At 42.0% G+C, this 23299-nt stretch overlaps 1 protein-coding gene across 1 annotated transcript in view; it reads right to left on the bottom strand.

The window, feature by feature from the left end:
* Positions 1–58: 58 nt before the first annotated feature.
* LOC138366709 (neural cell adhesion molecule 1-like) overlaps positions 59–23299 on the bottom strand; it is a 1471037-nt gene continuing 1447796 nt past the window's right edge. The window contains exon 17 of the mRNA XM_069327980.1: positions 59–1265. Within this exon, the coding sequence (XP_069184081.1) occupies positions 984–1265 (282 nt within the window). The 3' untranslated portion in view covers positions 59–983. The remainder of the gene's footprint in view (positions 1266–23299) is intronic.

Raw genomic sequence — 23299 nt, 5'->3', positions numbered from 1 at the left:
AGCGTCTGGGATGCTCCCGGACGTTGGTTCGACTCCTCGTCACGGCCCTTGTTGATTTGTTCATTTGAAGCATCACGCTATTGTGATTTCTGTGTGCAATGAAGTAAGGGCGAAGAGGGAGAACGGCCTATTGACATAGTTCGAGTGCATGGGGGAGTTGTGTAAAAACCCGCTTCGTGTCTCGGAGAGGTTGCAGGATCCAAGTAAGTTCAGTAGAACTACTGGTTTCAACTTTTTCATCATGTCGTAGCTCAGTCGATTTTGGCAGCATTTGGGATGCTCCCGGACGTAGGTTCGAATCCTCGTCATGTTGTGGACTTGTTCAAGATATGCAATTTTATTATCATATCTCTCCTCGTAGGTAAACAATTACTATATTATTTCAACCTTAAATAGTCAACACATTACAACAACAGTAATTTACAGTTTTCAAATGCTTACAAAATGCCTCCTGTCATAATGTTCATGGATCCATGGTGATAATTACCTACATTGTATTGTTGATCAAACTTTCTAGGCTGAAGATGTGTAATAGTGTTGACAGTGTTGAGTGTGACTACTCTAGTGTTGTAAGGTGATACACCACAGAGAGCTTCAGAGAGCTCACTCAGTCCGCCGGGAGCAGAGTGCTCTTCCTCCCACTAACGAATGGTAACTCCCCAACACAACACTAACGAATGGTAACTCCCCAACACAACACTAACGAATGGTAACTCCCCAACACAACACTAACGAATGGTAACTCCCCAACACAACACTAACGAATGGTAACTCCCCAACACAACACTAACAGCATATACGTACACGAACACACCATCATAATACCCTTTGTCAAAACCACTTGGGGTGGACGGTCTCACTTCCTGCAGGTTGGCGAAATCCTTATCCTGATCCATTCTGAGCACTATATAGTCGTAATTGTTTCTCCTGATAATTCCTCTCCTGTTGCTGCCTCTGTAGCTTGACTCGCTGCATCTATCTAGTTATACAGAGCTCTCCATGTGCAGGTGTGGGAGAGAGGCAGCAGGTGCCTCTTGAGGAAAGTTCTCTGGATACATGGCCAGGAAGCCCATCCCCTTCACCAGGTGATCTGGGCTGAGAGCCACAGTGGGAGTGGTCATCTGGCAGTGTCCTGAGGGGGAGGAGGAGGTCCTACAGGCTGTGGTCACAGAGGGAGATGTTGAGCATCGACCGGAGGAGTCAACAGAGACCAGCGAGGACATCCTCTCTCTCAGGACATCTGTCTCCGGGGCCGCCATTCCGCACTGCAAAACAAAAACAACACCATTACCATATGCAATAAAGCGGCACTTGTTTGTGCGGGATTTTGACAACTTTTGCGCGTCTGGGTGTGTATACACACACACACACACACACACACACACACACACACACACACACACACACACACACACACACACACACACACACACACACACACACACACACACACACACACACACACACACAGACACACACACACACACACACACACACACACACACACACACACACACACACACACACACACACACACACACACACACACACACACACACACACACACACACACACACCCAGAGGGTATAGATTCGTTCCTCTCAATGTTTGCCGACGATGCAAAAATTATGAGGAGGATTGAAACAGAGGATGATAGTAGGAGGCTACAAGATGACCTGGATAGACTGAGTGAATGGTCCAACAAATGGCTGTTGAAGTTCAACCCGAGTAAATGCAAAGTAATGAAACTAGGCAGTGGAAACAGGAGGCCAGGCACAGGATACAGAATAGGAGATGAAGTACTTAATGAAACAGACAGAGAGAAAGATCTAGGAGTTGATATCACACCAAACCTGTCTCCTGAAGCCCACATAAAGAGAATAACGTCTGCGGCATATGCGAGGCTGGCTAACATCAGAACGGCGTTCAGGAACCTGTGTAAGGAATCATTCAGAATCTTGTACATCACATATGTAAGACCAATCCTGGAGTATGCGGCCCCAGCATGGAGCCCGTACCTTGTCAAGTACAAGACGAAGCTGGAAAAAGTCCAAAGGTATGCTACTAGACTAGTCCCAGAACTAAGAGGCATGAGTTATGAGGAAAGGCTGCGGGAAATGCACCTCACGACACTGGAAGACAGAAGAGTAAGGGGGGACATGATCACAACCTACAAAATCCTCAGGGGAATCGACCGGGTAAACAAGGATGAACTTTTCAACACTGGTGGGACGCGAACAAGGGGACACAGGTGGAAGCTGAGTACCCAAATGAGCCACAGAGACGTTAGAAAGAACTTTTTCAGTGTCAGAGTAGTTAACAAATGGAATACATTAGGAAGTGATGTGGTGGAGGCTGACTCCATACACAGTTTCAAATGTAGATATGATAGAGCCCAATAGGCTCAGGAATCTGTACACCAGTTGATTGACGGTTGAGAGGCGGGACCAAAGAGCCAGAGCTCAACCCCCGCAAGCACAATTAGGTGAGTACAATTAGGTGAGTACACACACACACACACACACACACACACACACACACACACACACACACACACACACACACACACATCACATATCAAGCGGATAACATCAGCGGCATATGCCAGGCTGGCCAACATACGAACGGCATTCAGAAACTTGTGTAAAGAATCATTCAGAACTTTGTATACCACATATGTCAGGCCAATCCTGGAGTATGCAGCCCCAGCATGGAGTCCATATCTAGTCAAGGATAAGACTAAACTGAAAAAGGTTCAAAGGTTTGCCACCAGACTAGTACCCGAGCTGAGAGGTATGAGCTACGAGGAGAGACTACGGGAATTAAACCTCATTTTGCTGGAAGACAGAAAAGTTAGGGGGGACATGATCACCACATTCCAGATTCTGAAGGGAATTGATAGGGTAGATAAAGACAGTCTATTTAACACAAGGGGAACACGCACAAGGGGACACAGGTGGAAACTGAGTGCCCAAATGAGCCACAGAGATATTAGAAAGAACTTTTTTAGTGTCAGAGTGGTTGACAAATGGAATGCATTAGGGGGTGATGTGGTGGAGGCTGACTCCATACACAGCTTCAAATGTAGATATGACAGAGCCCGATAGGCTCAGGAATCTGTACACCTGTTGAAAGTGAAACGCAGCACGGAACTCCGCTCGAATGCCTCCTTCAGCTCCTGCAGATGTCTGACATCAGGTACCTGTGTAAAAATGTCGTCAACATACCTGCAGTATATGGCCGGTTTCAAGTTCATGTCGACTAAGACTTTTTGCTCGACGGTACCCATGTAGAAGTTTGCAAACAGGACACCTAGGGGAGAACCCATGGCGACCCCATCTACTTGCTTATACATGTGCCCATCCGGGCTCAAGAAGGGTGCCTCTTTAGTACAAGCTTGGAGTAGTTTCCTTAGGATATTTTCTGGTATGTCAAGAGGAGTAAAGGCTGGATCACGATACACTCTGTCGGCTATCATCCCGATTGTCTCGTCCACTGGTACGTTGGTGAACAGCGATTCTACGTCTAACGAGGCTCTTATTCCTGTGGCTCGTGTGCCCCGCAGTAAGTCAACAAATTCCTTTGGCGACTTCAGGCTGAAGGCGCAAGGGACATAAGGAGTCAGCAGGCCGTTGAGTCGCTTCGCTAGTCTGTACGTGGGTGTGGGTATCTGGCTAATGATTGGCCGAAGTGGGTTTCCAGGCTTGTGTCTTGACATTTCCATACGCATATCCATATTGGATATGGATATGCGTATGGAAAATTCGTGTTAGAATTATCTTACTTTTTCGGTCATATTTAATAATATATATATATATATATATATATATATATATATATATATATATATATATATATATATATATATATATATATATATATGCGAACAAGCCTGAATGGTCCCCAGGACAATATGCAACTGAAAACTCACACCCCAGAAGTGACTCGAACCCATACTCCCAGATGCCACGCAACTGGTATGTACAAGACGCCTTAATCCACTTGACCATCACGACCGGACATAATGAGGTGATAGCCGAGGCTATTTGAACCACCCCACCGCCGGCACTCGGATAGTAATCTTGGGCATAGCATTTTACCAAATCACCTCATTCTTTGGGGCACACGTGAGGAACACAAATGCGAACAAGCCTGAATGGTCCCCAGGACAATATGCAACTGAAAACTCACACCCCAGAAGTGACTCGAACCCATACTCCCAGATGCCACGCAACTGGTATGTACAAGACGCCTTAATCCACTTGACCATCACGACCGGACATAATGAGGTGATAGCCGAGGCTATTTGAACCACCCCACCGCCGGCACTCGGATAGTAATCTTGGGCATAGCATTTTACCAAATCACCTCATTCTTTGGGGCACACGTGAGGAACACAAATGCGAACAAGCCTGAATGGTCCCCAGGACAATATGCAACTGAAAACTCACACCCCAGAAGTGACTCGAACCCATACTCCCAGATGCCACGCAACTGGTATGTACAAGACGCCTTAATCCACTTGACCATCACGACCGGACATAATGAGGTGATAGCCGAGGCTATTTGAACCACCCCACCGCCGGCACTCGGATAGTAATCTTGGGCATAGCATTTTACCAAATCACCTCATTCTTTGGGGCACACGTGAGGAACACAAATGCGAACAAGCCTGAATGGTCCCCAGGACAATATGCAACTGAAAACTCACACCCCAGAAGTGACTCGAACCCATACTCCCAGATGCCACGCAACTGGTATGTACAAGACGCCTTAATCCAGTGTGCCCCAAAGAATGAGGTGATTTGGTAAAATGCTATGCCCAAGATTACTATCCGAGTGCCGGCGGTGGGGTGGTTCAAATAGCCTCGGCTATCACCTCATTATGTCCGGTCGTGATGGTCAAGTGGATTAAGGCGTCTTGTACATACCAGTTGCGTGGCATCTGGGAGTATGGGTTCGAGTCACTTCTGGGGTGTGAGTTTTCAGTTGCATATTGTCCTGGGGACCATTCAGGCTTGTTCGCATTTGTGTTCCTCACGTGTGCCCCAAAGAATGAGATGATTTGGTAAAATGCTATGCCCAAGATTACTATCCGAGTGCCGGCGGTGGGGTGGTTCAAATAGCCTCGGCTATCACCTCATTATGTCCGGTCGTGATGGTCAAGTGGATTAAGGCGTCTTGTACATACCAGTTGCGTGGCATCTGGGAGTATGGGTTCGAGTCACTTCTGGGGTGTGAGTTTTCAGTTGCATATTGTCCTGGGGACCATTCAGGCTTGTTCGCATTTGTGTTCCTCACGTGTGCCCCAAAGAATGAGGTGATTTGGTAAAATGCTATGCCCAAGATTACTATCCGAGTGCCGGCGGTGGGGTGGTTCAAATAGCCTCGGCTATCACCTCATTATGTCCGGTCGTGATGGTCAAGTGGATTAAGGCGTCTTGTACATACCAGTTGCGTGGCATCTGGGAGTATGGGTTCGAGTCACTTCTGGGGTGTGAGTTTTCAGTTGCATATTGTCCTGGGGACCATTCAGGCTTGTTCGCATTTGTGTTCCTCACGTGTGCCCCAAAGAATGAGGTGATTTGGTAAAATGCTATGCCCAAGATTACTATCCGAGTGCCGGCGGTGGGGTGGTTCAAATAGCCTCGGCTATCACCTCATTATGTCCGGTCGTGATGGTCAAGTGGATTAAGGCGTCTTGTACATACCAGTTGCGTGGCATCTGGGAGTATGGGTTCGAGTCACTTCTGGGGTGTGAGTTTTCAGTTGCATATTGTCCTGGGGACCATTCAGGCTTGTTCGCATATATATATATATATATATATATATATATATATATATATATATATATATATATATATATATATATATATATATATATATTATTAAATATGACCGAAAAAGTAAGATAATTCTAACACGAATTTTCCATACGCATATCCATATCCAATATGGATATGCGTATGGAAATGTCAAGACACAAGCCTGGAAACCCACTTCGGCCAATCATTAGCCAGATACCCACACCCACGTACAGACTAGCGAAGCGACTCAACGGCCTGCTGACTCCTTATGTCCCTTGCGCCTTCAGCCTGAAGTCGCCAAAGGAATTTGTTGACTTACTGCGGGGCACACGAGCCACAGGAATAAGAGCCTCGTTAGACGTAGAATCGCTGTTCACCAACGTACCAGTGGACGAGACAATCGGGATGATAGCCGACAGAGTGTATCGTGATCCAGCCTTTACTCCTCTTGACATACCAGAAAATATCCTAAGGAAACTACTCCAAGCTTGTACTAAAGAGGCACCCTTCTTGAGCCCGGATGGGCACATGTATAAGCAAGTAGATGGGGTCGCCATGGGTTCTCCCCTAGGTGTCCTGTTTGCAAACTTCTACATGGGTACCGTCGAGCAAAAAGTCTTAGTCGACATGAACTTGAAACCGGCCATATACTGCAGGTATGTTGACGACATTTTTACACAGGTACCTGATGTCAGACATCTGCAGGAGCTGAAGGAGGCATTCGAGCGGAGTTCCGTGCTGCGTTTCACTTACGAGATGGAAAAGGATGGGAAGCTGTCCTTTCTAGATGTAACAGTCATGGAAAAGAGCGGAGGTTTCCGCACTGCAGTCTACACTAAGGAAACGAACATAGGAATGTGCCTAAATGCCAAAAGCGACTGCCCAGATAGGTACAAGAGGAGTGTTGTTAACGCATATGTCGACCGTGCTCTCAGCCACAGCTCAGAATGGAAGCAAGTCGACGAAGAACTCTGTAGGGTAAGGCAGGTCCTAGTCAACAACGGCTTCTCCAATGGTTTCATCGAAGACATCATAAGAAGGAAAGTGAAACGCCATGCAACCTCTGAAGAGACAACTAACACAACACCTATACCCCCTATTAGACTATTTTACAGGAACTTCTTTTCCACAGCTCATAAAACGGAGGAAAGGGTCCTGAAAGATATTGTTAATAGAAACGTTATCCCTACAGACAAAAATCATAGGATACAACTGACGATTTACTATAAAACCAGAAAAACGGCCAGCCTACTCATGAGAAACTCTCCAGACACAAAGCAGAACGCTTTAAAAGAGACCAACGTCGTATAGCCTTCAAATGCCCCCTTGGGGACTGTAAGCTCCAAAAAACTCAGTATATAGGCAAGACAACAACATCTCTTTCTAGGCGTTTAACGATGCATAAGCAACAGGGCTCCATTAAGGAACATATAATCTCTTCCCACAACCAAACCATCGCCAGAGAAATCCTAGTAAACAACACAGAAATCATCGATAGGTACAGCGATAGCAGGCGGCTTGACGTCTGCGAGGCTCTACACATCAAGAAGTCAACACCAGCAATCAACAGCCAATTAGTGCACAACTATATTCTACCCACCTCAAGACTCCGCTCCAATATAGAAGCATCAAGAAATATGGACCAATAGGCTTTCTACAAATCACTTCCATTCAATACCCATTGTTTCGTGTTCTGTCTTGTGTTTAGGAATTTAATACCCTATTAATACCACCTCACCTTACAGGAAAGACTGCTACCAAAATATACTAATATTAAAATGCACGACCCAGCAACAAGGAATCAAGCTTTCACGATAAAATATCGCCAGGATCTGATTCGTGATCAGATATACAAGGCAGAAAATGAAATCAAAGACAACAAAACGCAACTACTTCATGCTACAAACGAATGGAGAAATAGCAACATCGACGAAAGTCTCCGTACCCGCATTGAACAACACCTCGACATCCTCACAGACCGACATCACCTCAGCACTGAAACAAGGATTATCAAGAAACTAACAACGTTATATGGAGGACCTATGGCAATTCCACGACCCAAGCCAAGAGATGGCTTCCTGAACCTGGCAGGAATTAACCTCACTGAGGACCAAGTCACTCTCCTAAATCTGGGTATAAACTGTCACGTTATGTCCAGACCGAGTGAGATGGCCCGGAAAGTAGAGTTAGAAATTCTGTTGGACGACATATTCGACCTCGAGACACAAAAGAAGGTCACTACCAAAGATACCTTACAAGCAGAACTTATTGCGGAAGGAGGAAAGAATCGGGGCAACTACAGAAGCACCATACTGTCCCCCGAGCTCAAAACGGCATCTAAAAGCCTTCATGAGAACAAGGAGATAGTTGTCAGGAGAAGTGACAAGTCGCCAATATACATCATTCTTAAAAAAGACGAATATCTGGCGAAAATGAACCTCATACTCTCTAACGAAACAAAATTCCAAAGGGTAACGAAGGACACTACAGCCGAATTGAAAGCAAAGGTCAACAAACTGATCAAAACTGTGAACGACAAGAAATCCGGACTCCACCTGCCAAAGATTATTAGGGAATATAAACCTGGATATGCGTATGGAAATGTCAAGACACACAAGCCTGGAAACCCACTTCGGCCAATCATTAGCCAGATACCCACACCCACGTACAGACTGGCGAAGCGACTCAACGGCCTGCTGACTCCTTATGTCCCTTGCGCCTTCAGCCTGAAGTCTCCAAAGGAATTTGTTGACTTACTGCGGGGCACACGGGCCACAGGGATAAGAGCCTCGTTGGACGTAGAATCGCTGTTTACCAACGTACCTGTGGACGAGACAATCGGGATGATAGCCGACAGAGTGTATCGTGATCCAGCCTGTACTCCTCTTGACATACCAGAAAATATTCTGGTATGTCATTTCAATACCCATTGTTTCGTGTTCTGTCTTGTGTTGATGAAATTAATACCCTATTAAATACCACCTCACCCCATCCACCTCACTCAATTGTAGATATAAACAAATCGGAGATATGTAAGTTCTATTCAGTTGTGTATGTGTAAAGTCTTTGAAAATGTAATAAGTTTTACGAAACGCGCTCAAGTGTCGCGTCAGACTAAAAATAAAAATGAATTTTGGAGAATTGATTTTTGAATTACCTCCAACAGTGAAAAGAAATGTACGAAAGATTGAGAAAATTCGTGTTAGAATTATTAATCTTACTTTTTCGGTCATATTTAATAATATATGTCTACAGGAAAGACTGCTACCAAAATATACTAATATTATATATATATGTATATATATATATATATATATATATATATATATATATATATATATATATATATATATATATATATATTTATATATATATATGTATATATATATATATATATATATATATATATATATATATATATATATATATATATATATATATATATATATGTCGTACCTAGTAGCCAGAACGCACTTTTCAGCCTACTATGCAAGGCCCGATTTGCCTAATAAGCCAAGTTTTCCTGAATTAATATATTTTCTCTAATTTTTTTCTTATGAAATGATAAAGCTGCCCATTTCATTATGTATGAGGTCAATTTTTTTTATTGGAGTTAAAATTAACGTAGATATATGACCGAACCTAACCAACCCTACCTAACCTAACCTAATCTATCTTTATAGGTAAGGTTAGGTTAGGTAGCCGAAAAAGTTAGGTTAGGTTAGGTTAGGTAGGTTAGGTAGACGAAAAACAATTAATTCATGAAAATTTGGCTTACTAGGCAAATCGGGCCTTGCATAGTAGGCTGAGAAGTGTGTTCTGGCTATTAGGTACGACATATATATATATATATATATATATATATATATATATATATATGTCGTACCTAGTAGCCAGAACTCACTTCTCAGCCTACTATGCGAGGCCGGATTTGCCTTATAAGCCAAGTTTTACTGAATTAATATATTTTCTCAAATTTTTTTCTTATGAAATGATAAAGCTACCCATTTCATTATGTATGAGGTCAATTTTTTTTTATTGGAGTTAAAATTAACGTAGATATATGACCGTACCTAACCAACCCTACCTAACCTAACCTAACCTATCTTTATAGGTTAGGTTAGGTTAGGTAGCCGAAAACGTTAGGTTAGGTTAGGTTAGGTAGGTTAGGTTGTCGAAAAAACATTAATTCATGAAAACTAGGCTTATTAGGCAAATCGGGCCTTGCATAGTAGGCTGAGAAGTGAGTTCTGGCTATTAGGTACGACATATATATATATATATATATATATATATATATATATATATGTCGTACCTAGTAGCCAGAACTCACTTCTCAGCCTACTATTCAAGGCCCGATTTGCCTAATAAGCCAAGTTTTCATGAATTAATGTTTTTTCGTCTACCTAACCTACCTAACCTAACCTAACCTAGCTTTTTTTGGCTACCTAACCTAACCTTACCTATATATATAGGTTAGGTTAGGTTAGGTAGGGTTGGTTAGGTTCGGTCATATATCTACGTTAATTTTAACTCCAATAAAAAAAAATTGACCTCATACATAGTGAAAAGGGTAGCTTTATCATTTCATAAGAAAAAAATTATAATAAATATATTAATTCATGAAAACTTGGCTTATTAGGCAAATCGGGCCTTGAATAGTAGGCTGAGAAGTGAGTTCTGGCTACTAGGTACGACATATATATATATATATACATATATATGTACCCATGGTACCATGGGTACCATGGCAGACCCAGCACTCAGACCAACCATGCTGAAAGCCTAGAAACAATCGAGCTGGGACAACCCTCTTGTAGACAAAGAAGCCACAGCTTTGGTGGAGGCAGCAACCACCCCCAGTGATCGTGCACGGCTCACAGCTGTGCAGGCTCCTCATGCAGGGGACTTCCTTTTGGCAGTCCCTATGTCGGCGACACACACACGTCTTGATCTGCAGAAGCTCCATATTGCAGTCGCTCTCTGCCTTGGTACTCCTATCCATACTGTTCATAGGAGTATTTGTGGTGAGGCAGATGTTGACGAATATCGATTGCATCTCCTGCACTGTGGAAAATCTGGCGGTTGGCACTCTCGAAACGACGAAGTCAATGACATCATTAAGAGGAGCATAGCCTCTGCCCAGTGTTCAGCGGAGAGAGAGCCCCGCAATCTATTGATCCGTGACTCTGTTAGCTTTGCCGACCGACCAGACAGAATCACACTGCACCCTTGAAAGGGTGGCAGACCGTTGGCGTGAGACTATACTAGCGTATCCACCCTGGCAACCACATGCATCAACCTCTTTGCCGGCCAAGCAGGATCCGCGGTAACACACAGAGAAAGATACAAGTCAACCAAGTACGGGGAATTAGATCACCGGTACAACTTCGTTCCAGTAGGATCTGAGACCCTAGGCCCATGGGTAGAGAGTGCAAAAGGGTTTCTTAAGGATCTTGGTTACAGGCTCATTGACACTAAAAGAGACCCTAGAGTGGCAAGTTTTCTCTTCCAGCGCCTCAGTGTCACGATCCAGAGGGGCCATGCCTGCTGCATCCTCGGTTCCTGCCCGGCGTTGGAGGAGTTCAAAGAAATCTACAGCCTCTAGGAAACAAACTTCCTCATATTTCCTCTTAATGTTCATTTTTGTAAACAATCATATGTGTAACTATAACTTTGTACAATAAAGTGTATAACATAAAAAAAGGGTTGTAGAAGAAGTGAACACGATGTATCTAAGAGCTCTTCGGGTTGTTAGTCCAGAACTCTTAGAGGAAGAGTTTAAGAATATTGATTCTATTGGTCTCAAGCTTTGTTATCTACTGAGTTTTTGGTAGTTCGCCGTAGCAAAGTAAGTCATACATCTATATAACCAAAAATGTAAATGTTCATTTGTTCAAAATCCCTAATCTCCGAAAGTTCTTCGTCGAGTGCTTTGAAATTTTGACACAACGTTCCATTCGCATCCCAGCGTGTTTCTAAATACATACTATATAGATGTCACGTCTGTGACGGGAAAAACATGCTTTTTTGAGAAACTGTGTTTTTCATGTCTTTTTCATAAAAAAACTCTTTATCGATTGCTTTGAAATTTTGACACAACGTTGCATTCGAATATGTGCGTGTTTTTTTTTATACCTACTATATACATGCCTCACCTGTGACAGGAAAAACGTTTTTTTTTTTTTAACAGCGCCATCTGTTGGATGTAAGAGCAACACATGCTGTAATCTCCGAAAGTTCTTTACCGATTGCTTTGAAATTTTGACTCAATGTTCCATTCAAATACGCGCATGTTTTTATGTACCTAGTATATAGATGCCATACGTTTGACAGGAAAAACATGCTTTTTTTTTTAAAGCATCGCCACCTGCTGTACGTAATAGCAACACACGCTAAACTTTCCCCCCAAAATGTTGTGATTCCAATTCAATGTTTCTGATTGCATTGTTAAATTGAATTTTCATTGATTTCGATTTATTTTTATTTTTATTTAATTAATTTGTATGACATTGTGTTGGAATTGAGCTGTTGTTTACCATACTGTTCATTTCGTGCATATAGTATATTTTTTTTCTTTCATTTTGTACTTTTAACTGTTCTACTTATTTTTCAGTAATGGGAGCATCAGATCATTTGATGTTCCCATTTTTCTGATAGGAATATCAGATCCTTTGGGAATACATCAGATGAGGGAGTGGGGAATAATGGGGAGGACGAGAGGACGGGAGTGGGGGAATAGTGAGGAGGACGAGGGGATGGGGGTGGGGGGGTAATGGTGGAGAGGACGAGGGGACAGGAGTGGGGGATGTTAGAGACGAGGGGACGGGGAAGTGGAGAATGGTGGAGAGGACAAGGGAACAGGGAAGTGGGGAGGACGAGAGGACTGGGAAAGGGGGTAATGGTGAAGTGGACGAGGCGACGGGGAAGAAATGCATGGTGGAGAGGACAAGGGGACTGGGTTGGGGAAATAGTGAAGAGGACAAGGGGATGGTAGAGTTGGGTATGGTGGGAAGGACGAAGGGAACGAGGACGAGGACAATTACGAGGGGACATACTCAGACCAAAAGCTCATTGAAGTGCGAACTAGCATAAATAACGGTAGTAGGTCTAAGAGACCCAACAAGCGAGAAGGGGTATTCTATCAATTCAATTTCAACAATAAGAGGACGACTGGGAAAAAATAAATGTAGACCTTGCTAACATTCAATAAGAAACGGTCTTAAGTGACAAAACTCCCACACGCAATAGCTCAACTGACAGCTGAAGCATACAAGGTCTGCTTGAAGCATTTGCCTGTGAGGAGGGTCAGAAAGAGGACCACTCTAGATAGAGAGCACAGACGACTGATCAGGAGAAGGAAAAATTAACAGAAATGATTAGGTAGACACGTCTATCACAAGAAAGGAAAATAAACCTAAACAGGGAGATCGAAGAAATAGAACAAACGTTGAAGCGATCATATGCGTCTGAGGAAATAGAATTGGAACAGAAAGCAATACAAGAGATAAAGTAAAATTAAAAATATTTTTTTCACATTCGCAAAATCAAAATAAAAAATCTCCACCAGTATTGAACCTTTAATTACAACTGAAGGTACATACACAGAGGACAACAAAGAAATTAGGGAAATTCTAAGAAGCCAGTTTAAGGCTATGTTTAGCACAATAATAAACAACATGAAAGTTGATGATCCAGACAATTTCTTTATGAATGACATTCATGCTGCAGATAATATAACGGATATTAATGCAAACTTGGAAGACTTTAAAAGATAAATTGACAATGTGCCCATGCACTCAGCTCCTGGGTCGGACTCGTGGAATTCAATATTCATAAAGAAATGTAAAGTACTAGAAACGCGAACGCTCAGCATAATATGGAGAAAGAGCCTGGATACCGGGGAGATACCAGCTGCACTTAAATCAGCAGATACAGCTCCTCTGCACAAGGGGGGGGTAGTAAAGCCTTGGCAAAAAATTATAGACCAGTTGCACGAACATTACACATATTAAAAGGTTTTGAAAGAGTGATTAGGAATCAAATTTCTAGTTTTATGGAAAATAATGAGCTACACAACCAAGGACAGCATGGTATTAGAGCGGGAAGATCCTGTCTGTCACAATTACTCACCCATTATGACAAAATCACAGAAGCTCTAAAAGAAAATCAAAATGCAGATGTAGTATACACAAACTTAGCAAAGGCATTCGACAAATGTGACCATAGAGTGATAGCACACAAAATGAGGTCAATGGAAATAGCTGGTAAAGTAGGACGCTGGATACTCAATTACCTGTCAAACAGAACACAAAGAGTAACAGTTAATCATGTAAAATCGAGTCCAAGCGCTGTTAAAAGCTCTGTACCTCAAGGTACAGTCCTTGCACTACTGCTTTTACTTATTCTCATATCAGATATAGACAAAAATACAAATCACAGCTTCGTGTCATCCTTTGCAGATGACACAAAAATCAGCATGAAAATTACCTCTGCGAAAGACATTGAAAAACTATAAGCAGATATCAACAAAGTTTTCGATTGGGCATCAGAAAATAACATGATGTTTATCAGTGATAAATTCCAGGTACTCAGGTACGGCAAAAATGAGGATCTGAAACATAATACAGGGTACAAAACACAATCGAATCTGCCCATAGTATGAAAAAAGCATGTCAACGTTTAGGGAGCATAACCAAGCAAATATTGAGTCAGCCAGAAAAATGATAGGATGGATTACGAGAACTTTCGAATCCAGGAATTCCATCACAATGGTTGTGCTCTTCAAGTCACTTGTGGTGTCCCGTCTTGAGTACTGCTCAGTACTCACTTTCCCCTTCAGAGCAGGAGAGATTGCTGAAATAGAGGGAATACAGAGAACATATACGGCACGCATAGACACGATAAAGCACCTAAATTATTGGGATCGTCTTAAAGCTCTCCAAATGTACTCACTAGAAAGGAGTACATTTAGATACCAAATAATATACACATGGAAAATACTGGAGGGCCAGGTCCCAAGTCTACACAGTAATATAACAATGTACTGGAGTGAACGATATGGAAGAGCAGAATATAACCAGTGAAGAGCAGGAGTGCCATGGGCACAATCAGAGAACACTGTATAAACATCAGAGGTCCGCGGTTGTTCAACGTCCTCCCAGCAACTATAAGAAATATTGCTGGAACAACCATGGACATCTTCAAGAGAAAACTAGACTGTTTTCTAAAAAAAAAACGTGCCTGAGCAACCGGGCTGTGGTGGGTATGAGGGCCTGCGGGCCGCTCCAAGCAACTGCCTGGTGGACCAAACTCTCACAAGTCGAGCCTAGCCTGAGGCCGGGCTTGGGGAGTAGAAGAACTCCCAGAACCCCATCAAGCAGATATCAAGCAGGGACATGGGAGTGGGGAATGGTGGGGAGGATGAGGAAATAGGAAAGTGGGGCAAGGATATTGCAAATCAAATGCAATATCTTTCATAGACAACTGGGAACACTTCTATGGAAGAAATGAAATGTATGCTCGTGATGGGGTGCATCTATCGAGGGCTGGGGTTGTTGTTGCGAACTCGTTGGAACCAGTGGTTAGAGGCATTTGTTTGGGTTTAAACTGTTAGTAGATAGTGGTATGGGAATTGATAGGGAGGAAGGAGGTAATAAAAATATGTGTTTGTTGGAGAAACAAATTGGCAAAATGATCAGGGAAAGAGAAGGGCCTCAAAATAACAATTCACTAAGGGTATATTACACTAACAGTAGAGGTCTAAGAAACAAAATAAACGAGTTAAATGCTCTTATCTGTACAGAAAAAATAGATATTATTGCACTTACCGAAACGTGGATGAATGTAGAAAATAGAGAACTATTAGCTGAATATCAAATAAATGGATTTAAACTATTTCACACACATAGATATATTAGACGAGGAGGGGGAGTAGCCATATATGTTAGGGACAATTTGAAATGTAGTCTTAAAGAGGGAATCAAAACTGAGCCACACACAGAAACTATTTGGATAGAATTAAACGAAAAAGCAAATATTATTATAATAGGAGTTATATATAGGCCACCAAATTTAGACAGAATGGAAGCAAAGCATCTATGGGATGAAATATCTAGAGCATCAAGATCAAACAATATTTATGTCATGGGTGACTTTAATTTTAGTGGAATTAACTGGAGAAAATTCTGTTAAAGTGCCTGATTTTCGAAAAGCTGATTTCAATAGACTAAGAAATTTTTTGGGTCAAATAGATTGTAATGTCTTGGGGATGGGGTGTGGGCTAGACATGAACCTAGCAACAGGTGACGTAAAAGGGGATTTCGATGTGGATTCAAAATATAACCACATTTAAAAATATTCTAAGCAAAGCCCAGGGACGTAGTATACCATATAAATTGAATAGATAGAATACTAATGATCCAAAGTGGATAACGAATGATTTGAAAAAGCTTATAGGTAAAAAGAGTGCGTGGTACAAAAGGAATATGAATGGGGAAGTTAGTTTAGAACAGGAATTCGTACAACTGGTTAGAAATGTTAAAAAAGATATAAGGAAAGCAAAAAGAAACTACTAAGTTCGCATAGCAGGACAAGCGAAGACAAATCCTAAAGGGTTTTTTCAGTTATATCGAACTAAGACTAGGAAAAGGATAGGTCCATTAAAAACTGAGGCAGGTCAAATAACGGATAATGACGAGGAGTAGTATTTTTAATAAATATTTTATATCTGTATATACTAAAGAGGAACTTAACAATATGCCTTCAGCCGAACAAGTATATGTGGGTGGGGACGAGGACAGGTTGAATAGTTTAGCAGTTACCAGGGAGGACGTAATTTAACAAATAGTAAAACTAAAACCAAACAAATCCCTAGGGCCGGATGAAGTGTTTGCCAGGGTGCTTAAAGAATGCAAAGAGGAGCTTTCCGAGCCACTGTCTACTATATTTAATAAAACAAGGTAACTGCAGAAGGCCTATTGGCCCATACGGCAGCTCCTATCTATAACCACCCAATCCCACACATAAACATGTCCAACCCACGCTTGAAACAATCGAGGGACCCCACCTCCACCACGTTACGCGGTAATTGGTTCCTCAAATCAACAACCCTGTTACCGAACCAGTATTTACCCAAGTCTTTCCTAAATCTAAACTTATCCAATTTATACCCATTGTTTCGTGTTCTGTCTTCTGTTGATATTTTTAATACCCTATTAATATCCCCTGTGTTATGTCCATTCATCCACTTGTAAACCTCTATCATGTCACCCCTCACTCTTCGCCTTTCCAGTGAATGCAAGTTAAGCTTTGTTAATCTGTCTTCAAATGAAAGATATCTAATTTGGGGAATTAACTTAGTCATCCTATGCTGGACACGTTCAAGTGAATTTATATCGATTCTATAGTACGGCGATCAAAACTGAACTGCATAATCTAAATGGAACCTAACCAGAGCAAGATATACCCGAAGAATAACACCAGGTGTCTTGTTACTAACGCATCGATTAATAAATCCCAGTGTCCTATTTGCCTTATTACGAACATTCAGGCATTGATCCTTTTGTTTTAAAGTCTTACTAATCATAACTCCCAGATCCCTTTCGCAATCCGACTTCGCAATCTCAACACCATCTAGCTCGTATCTTGTAACTCTATCATCATTACCTAGCCTCAGAACTTTACATTTATCAGCATTAAACTGCATCTGCCAATCTTTTGACCATTTCAAAACCCTATTTAGATCAACTTGAAGTGATAGTGAGTCTTTTTCTGTATTAATTTCCCTACCGATTTTTGTATCATCTGCAAATTTGCAAATGTTGCTACTCAAACCTGAATCTAAATCATTTATATATATTATAAACAACAGAGGTCCCAGGACAGAGCCCTGAGGTACTCCACTAACATTATCCCACTCTGACTTAACCCCATTTATACTAACTCTCTGTTTCCTTTGGAAAAGCCATGCCCTAATCTAACTTAGTATAGCACCCCCAATACCATGAGCCTCTATTTTTTTAATCAGTCTTCCATGTGGCACTGTATCAAAAGCTTTGTTAAAGTCAAGGTACACAACATCACAATCCTTACCGCTATCAACTGCCTCAACTATGCTGGAATAAAAAGATAGCAAATTTGTTAAACATGAACGGCCATTTGTAAAACGATGTTGCGACTCATTTATTATTCTATTTTTTTTCAAGATGAAGACGAATTGTATTTGCAATTATCGATTCAAATAACTTTCCCACAATAGATGTTAGGCTAATTGGCTGATAGTTTGACTTAAGTGATCTATCTCCTTTCTTTAAAATTGGTACCACATTAGCTACCTTCCATGACTCTGGCACTCTACCTAACTCTATTGATTTTTAATATATGCAGTAAGAAAATTCGTCCAAAGAATGTACTATGTTTACCATATTTTTCTGGGTTTGAAAATATTGTCAAGGCCTTGAAAGTTTAATATATACATGTATTGTCTAATTACGAAAATTCTGTTGGTAAACTATTAGTTAGAAACAGTCATCATAGTGATAATTGTGTCATTTATTAAATACCTTGTAAAGATTGTAATAGGTTCTATGTTGGGCAAACATCTAAAGATTTGAAATGTAGAATTTCGCAACATAATTACTCTGTAAGACATGGCCAATTGTCTAATGCTTTGTTTGTTCATTTGTCAGAAAATTCCCTCCAAATTGATTCGGAGATGGCTTCTTCAATAACGAATTGTAAAATAACTTTCAATAGGAACAAAATTGAATCTGCTTTAATACATATTACAAAATTATGTAATATGAACATTAGCAGTGGTTTATATAATTTAGATCTATTTTTGATTGATCAGTTAGAGGGGAATTTGAGTAGGATCATTGATACACATTTGTCTCACTAATACCGTGTTAATATTCACTATCTTATGTTATTAATATCCACGTATGGGTCTATTGGCCCATATGATGCAGCTCCTATTTATATCCACACAATCCCATCCATATTTTTTTCATTATACCTCACTTCCCTTCACCTCTTTCCTGCCTATATATGTCCAAAACTAGATCCATGTAACTCACCCTTCTGAATATGTATTACTAAATACGTAAGTACTTAAGGAAAGTCACATTTTTCATTACGTGTTAATCTTCGTGATTTACACACACACACACACACATACACACATACACACACACACACACACACACACACACACACACACACACACACACACACACACACACACACACACACACACACACACACACACACACATACATTTATTTACAAACACACACACACAGCACTTAGTGAATCACCAAGTGGAAGGCGACGACGGAGCACCGTCAACCATACATCATCATTACTCATCTAGTTGTGTGAGCGGAAAGGCAGACTGGTATGTACCCCTCTCTGGTCAATTAATCAGGTGTACAGTGTGATTTAAAATATTATCAAATTCTTGTTCAGGATAGCATATATATTTAAAATCTCAAAGTGGCTCATTTGGGTAGAAGTTAACGCTTACAGGAACTTGTGATACACGGACGCACACACGTGCACGCACACGCACGCATGCACGCCCACCTACATATGCACGCACACGCAAAAACGCACACACATACGCACACACAAACGTTCAGTCAGGGAAGAAAGGATTAACACCTTTTGTGGAAAGAGACATTAAGACCCCACCTCCTCTCTTACCCCCCATCTGACCTGACCTGACCTGGTCGCCACCATCGCCCCCCCACCCCCCAGTCCCCCCGCATCCCCCTTACACATACTCTCCCCCTCTCCCTCTCGACAGTGTCATATGTCTGCTCCCTGGAAAGTACAGAAAATAGACGTCGAAATTGTACCCCCTCAAGGTGAAAAAGATTCATCATGAACCGGGACAAATACGGTGTTTGTATGGAAGCATGGTATCTCGGTTACCAAGAGGCAACAGTTTACATGTATTGCATATATTACATGTATTACATATATATATGCATATATTGCATATATTACATATTGCGACGGGTTGGTGGCAGAGGATGGCAGGGCAGGGTGTGGTGTCCTAATAAGAGAATATACGGAGTTTGGGACTGTGGACAGGATAATTGAACTCCAGCTTAGTAATTATATATCATCCACACAAGCTGAACTGCAGGCCATTTTGGCGTGTTTGGAGGAAGTACGTCATGACGACAAAAAGGTTTTTGTATTTGTCGATAGCTGAGGAGCACTTGAGTCCTTAAACAGTCGAAACCCAGTCTCCATGTCCATAGTTGAGGATTGTAAGAAAAGAATAACTGAGATACAGCTGAAAGGTCATAGTGTGAAATTCATGTGGATTCCATCTCATGTTGGAATAGTGCTCAACAAGGTGGCGGATGACTTGGCCAAACGTGCCACATCAAAACCACAAGTTGACATTGAATGTGAATTCACAATGAGACAAATAAGAAGCAAAATCAGAAATATTCAGGCACAGACAGGAGTGGAGAGGAGAGATATAATGTATGAGAGAAGTCAAACCATGCAACACTACGTGTATGTGAGTCAAAACACCCATTTCACTTATGGTAAAAGGAAAAATGCTTGGAGTGACTCTGTGTACATGCGGCTCAGGCTTGGGTACAAATATTACTGGGAATATGGGATAGGAGTTCATGATAATGACACGAAGTGTAAACTATGTGGTATGTTAAGGTCTCACACCCTTGCCCATTATGTTCTTGATTGTCCATTGATTAATGTATATAGAAACACTGAGATAAGGACTGTTCCTGAACAAATAGCCAGGATGTGTCACAACGGAAAGGTTGATGATATTCTTGAGAGATATAAGAATTTTGCACCAAGACTGTAATTTTTTGTTGAATTATCTGCATGTCTCTTGCAAATTGTCTGTACAGTATACCTAGGTCATAAAAGTATTTGTGTGTACGTTTGATACCATATTACTTGTGTAAAGGAGGAAATGTAGATGTTTATCTCTCAGAATGTTTGGTAATATGTTTATTGTTTGTGATGTGTGCATATGTATGTATTAACACGATGTACTGAACAGGGTGAGAATAGCTTGAGCTACCTCATCCCTTTGTGTGTATTTTACATCAATAAACTTATTTCTCTCCCTCTCTCTCCTCTCTCTCTCTCTCTCTCTTTATCTCTCTCTCTCTCTCTCTCTCTCTCTCTCTCTCTCTCTCTCTCTCTCTCTCTCTCTCTCTCTCTCTCTCTCTCTCTCTCTCTCTCTCTCTCTCTCTCTTTATCTCTCTCTCTCTCTCCCTCTCTCTATCTCTCTCTCCCCAACCCGCTCTGCCCTAATGACAAATCCTATCACGGCACAACTAGGAACAGGGTCAAGCATGACAGCCAGAGGCAACAGGGGAACAGGGAAAAGTTCAGGTGACAAAATGAAGGAAATGTTCGCCCAGTTTCTGGAGGACATCAAGAGTGAGATGCAGGAAATGATGCAGGAAATGAAGAATGAAATAAGCAACCTAAAAAGAGAGCTGACAGCAGCAAAGGAGGAGATTAGAGCCCTCAAAGAGAACAGTATCGATGCTGAGACTCAAATAACCACCCAGGGAGAAGGTGGTAATAGTATTTTGGATGAGAATGCCACAATAAAAGCAACATTTGCAGAAATGCTAAAAAACAACAACTCTGAAGTAATGTCTGCAGTGATGGAGGTAGCCATGAAAGCAGCCACCTCACAGGAAGCGGCACGCTCCACTAGCAAGCTGCTGGAAAGGAAAAGAGCAGTGGTAGCTGTGGGTATTAAAGAGCAGGAAAGCTCTAATAGGAAAGAGTGGAATGATAAAGACAAAGCGGCAGTAAATGAAATACTGAAGGCACTAGACATGGAAGGGGCTGAGCATAGCATTGAGAAGATTTTCAGGTTAGGCTGGTACAAAAAAGACCGAGACCGTGTGTTAAAGATAATGTTTGCAAACGAGAACACAAAGGACACGATTCTAACAAGGAAAAGCCACCTGCAACATGTGGGAGAATTCAAAAAAGTATTCCTCCAGAGGGACATGACGAGGGAGGAGAGGGCCATGGCGGCAGAAGCAAGGAAGAAGCGCAGGGCGAGAGGAGAAAACCAGGAAACCACAGCTCCCAACACATCACCCCCAGAGGCGAGGGGGGAACCCACAACCAGCTATCCAGTAACACCAGCGGGGAGGGCAACCCCACCACCCTTCTCTGCATAGAAAACCCCCCTTTCCTTCCGCTCCTTTCACCCCATACCCTCCCTGTCCCTCCCCCTTCACTTGACCCCCCACCCCGCATCCTAGTATCCTCTGAGACCCTGGTATCCACCTCACAAATCCCCACACCCATGGCATAGCATCCTCCAGCAGCAGAACACTCACCAAGGAGGAGATTTGAGAAGAGACAGAATGAGCCTCAAGGCAATGTACACTAACCTAGATGGAATTACAAATAAAAAAAATGAACTTGGAGAATGGGTACTAGAGGAAAACCCAGACATAATAGCTCTCACAGAAACAAAGCTGACGAAAACAATAACAAATGCAGTGTTCCCACAGGACTATTATGTTATGAGGAAAGAGAGAGAAGGAAGAGGTGGTGGTGGTGTAGCCCTGCTGGTAAGAAAAGGCTCAGATTTTGAGGAGTTGGTTGTTCAGGGATGTGAAGGTTTCAGTGACTACATATTAGGAACAATAACAACTGGAGGGCAAAAAATTATAGTCGTAGTCATATATAATTCACCACCAAATGACAGAAGACCCAGACAGGAATATGATAGAAACAATATGGCCACCATTAACATAATAGAGAGCAGCTTCTGTTGCTGGCAGGAATGGATCTGGACTACTAATCATGGGAGACTTCAACCATGGTAAGATAGATTGGGAGAACAGAGACCCGCATGGAGGACCAGAAACATGGAGAGCTAACCTGCTGGACGTGGCAACAAGAAACTTTCTAAGCCAGCACATCAAGGATCCAACAAAAAATGTGAGGAGAGGGTGAACCAGCAATGCTTGATCTGATATTTACTCTAAATGAGTGGGATGTAAGGGAAGTCAAGATGGAAGCACCTTGGGAATGAGTGATCACAGTGTATTGAACTTTGAGTACCTGGTAGAGCTAGGAATTATCCCCCCCCCCCCCCCCGAAAAAGAACTTTGAAACAAAAGGCTGGCATACCGAAAGGGAAATTATGAGGAGATGAGAAGCTTCCTAAGGGAAATACTTTGGGACACAGACCTCAGAACTAAGTCTGTACAAGATATGATGGACTATGTCACCCAAAAGTGTCAGGAGGCAGTAAGCAGATGCATCCCGGCCCAAAAGGAAAACTCCTAGAAGCAAAAGAGGAATCCATGGTATAATAGGGCATGTATGGAAGCAAAGAAACTGAACAAAAGGGCGTGGAGGAACTTCCAGAATAACAGAACACCAGAAAGCAAAGAGAGATACCAGAGAACCAGGAATGAGTACGTCAGGGTGAGAAGAGAAGCAGAGAA

Source organism: Procambarus clarkii, chromosome 20, assembly GCF_040958095.1.
Source record: "Procambarus clarkii isolate CNS0578487 chromosome 20, FALCON_Pclarkii_2.0, whole genome shotgun sequence".
Lineage (NCBI taxonomy): Eukaryota > Metazoa > Arthropoda > Malacostraca > Decapoda > Cambaridae > Procambarus > Procambarus clarkii.
This window is presented reverse-complemented; position numbering and strand designations above follow the sequence as displayed.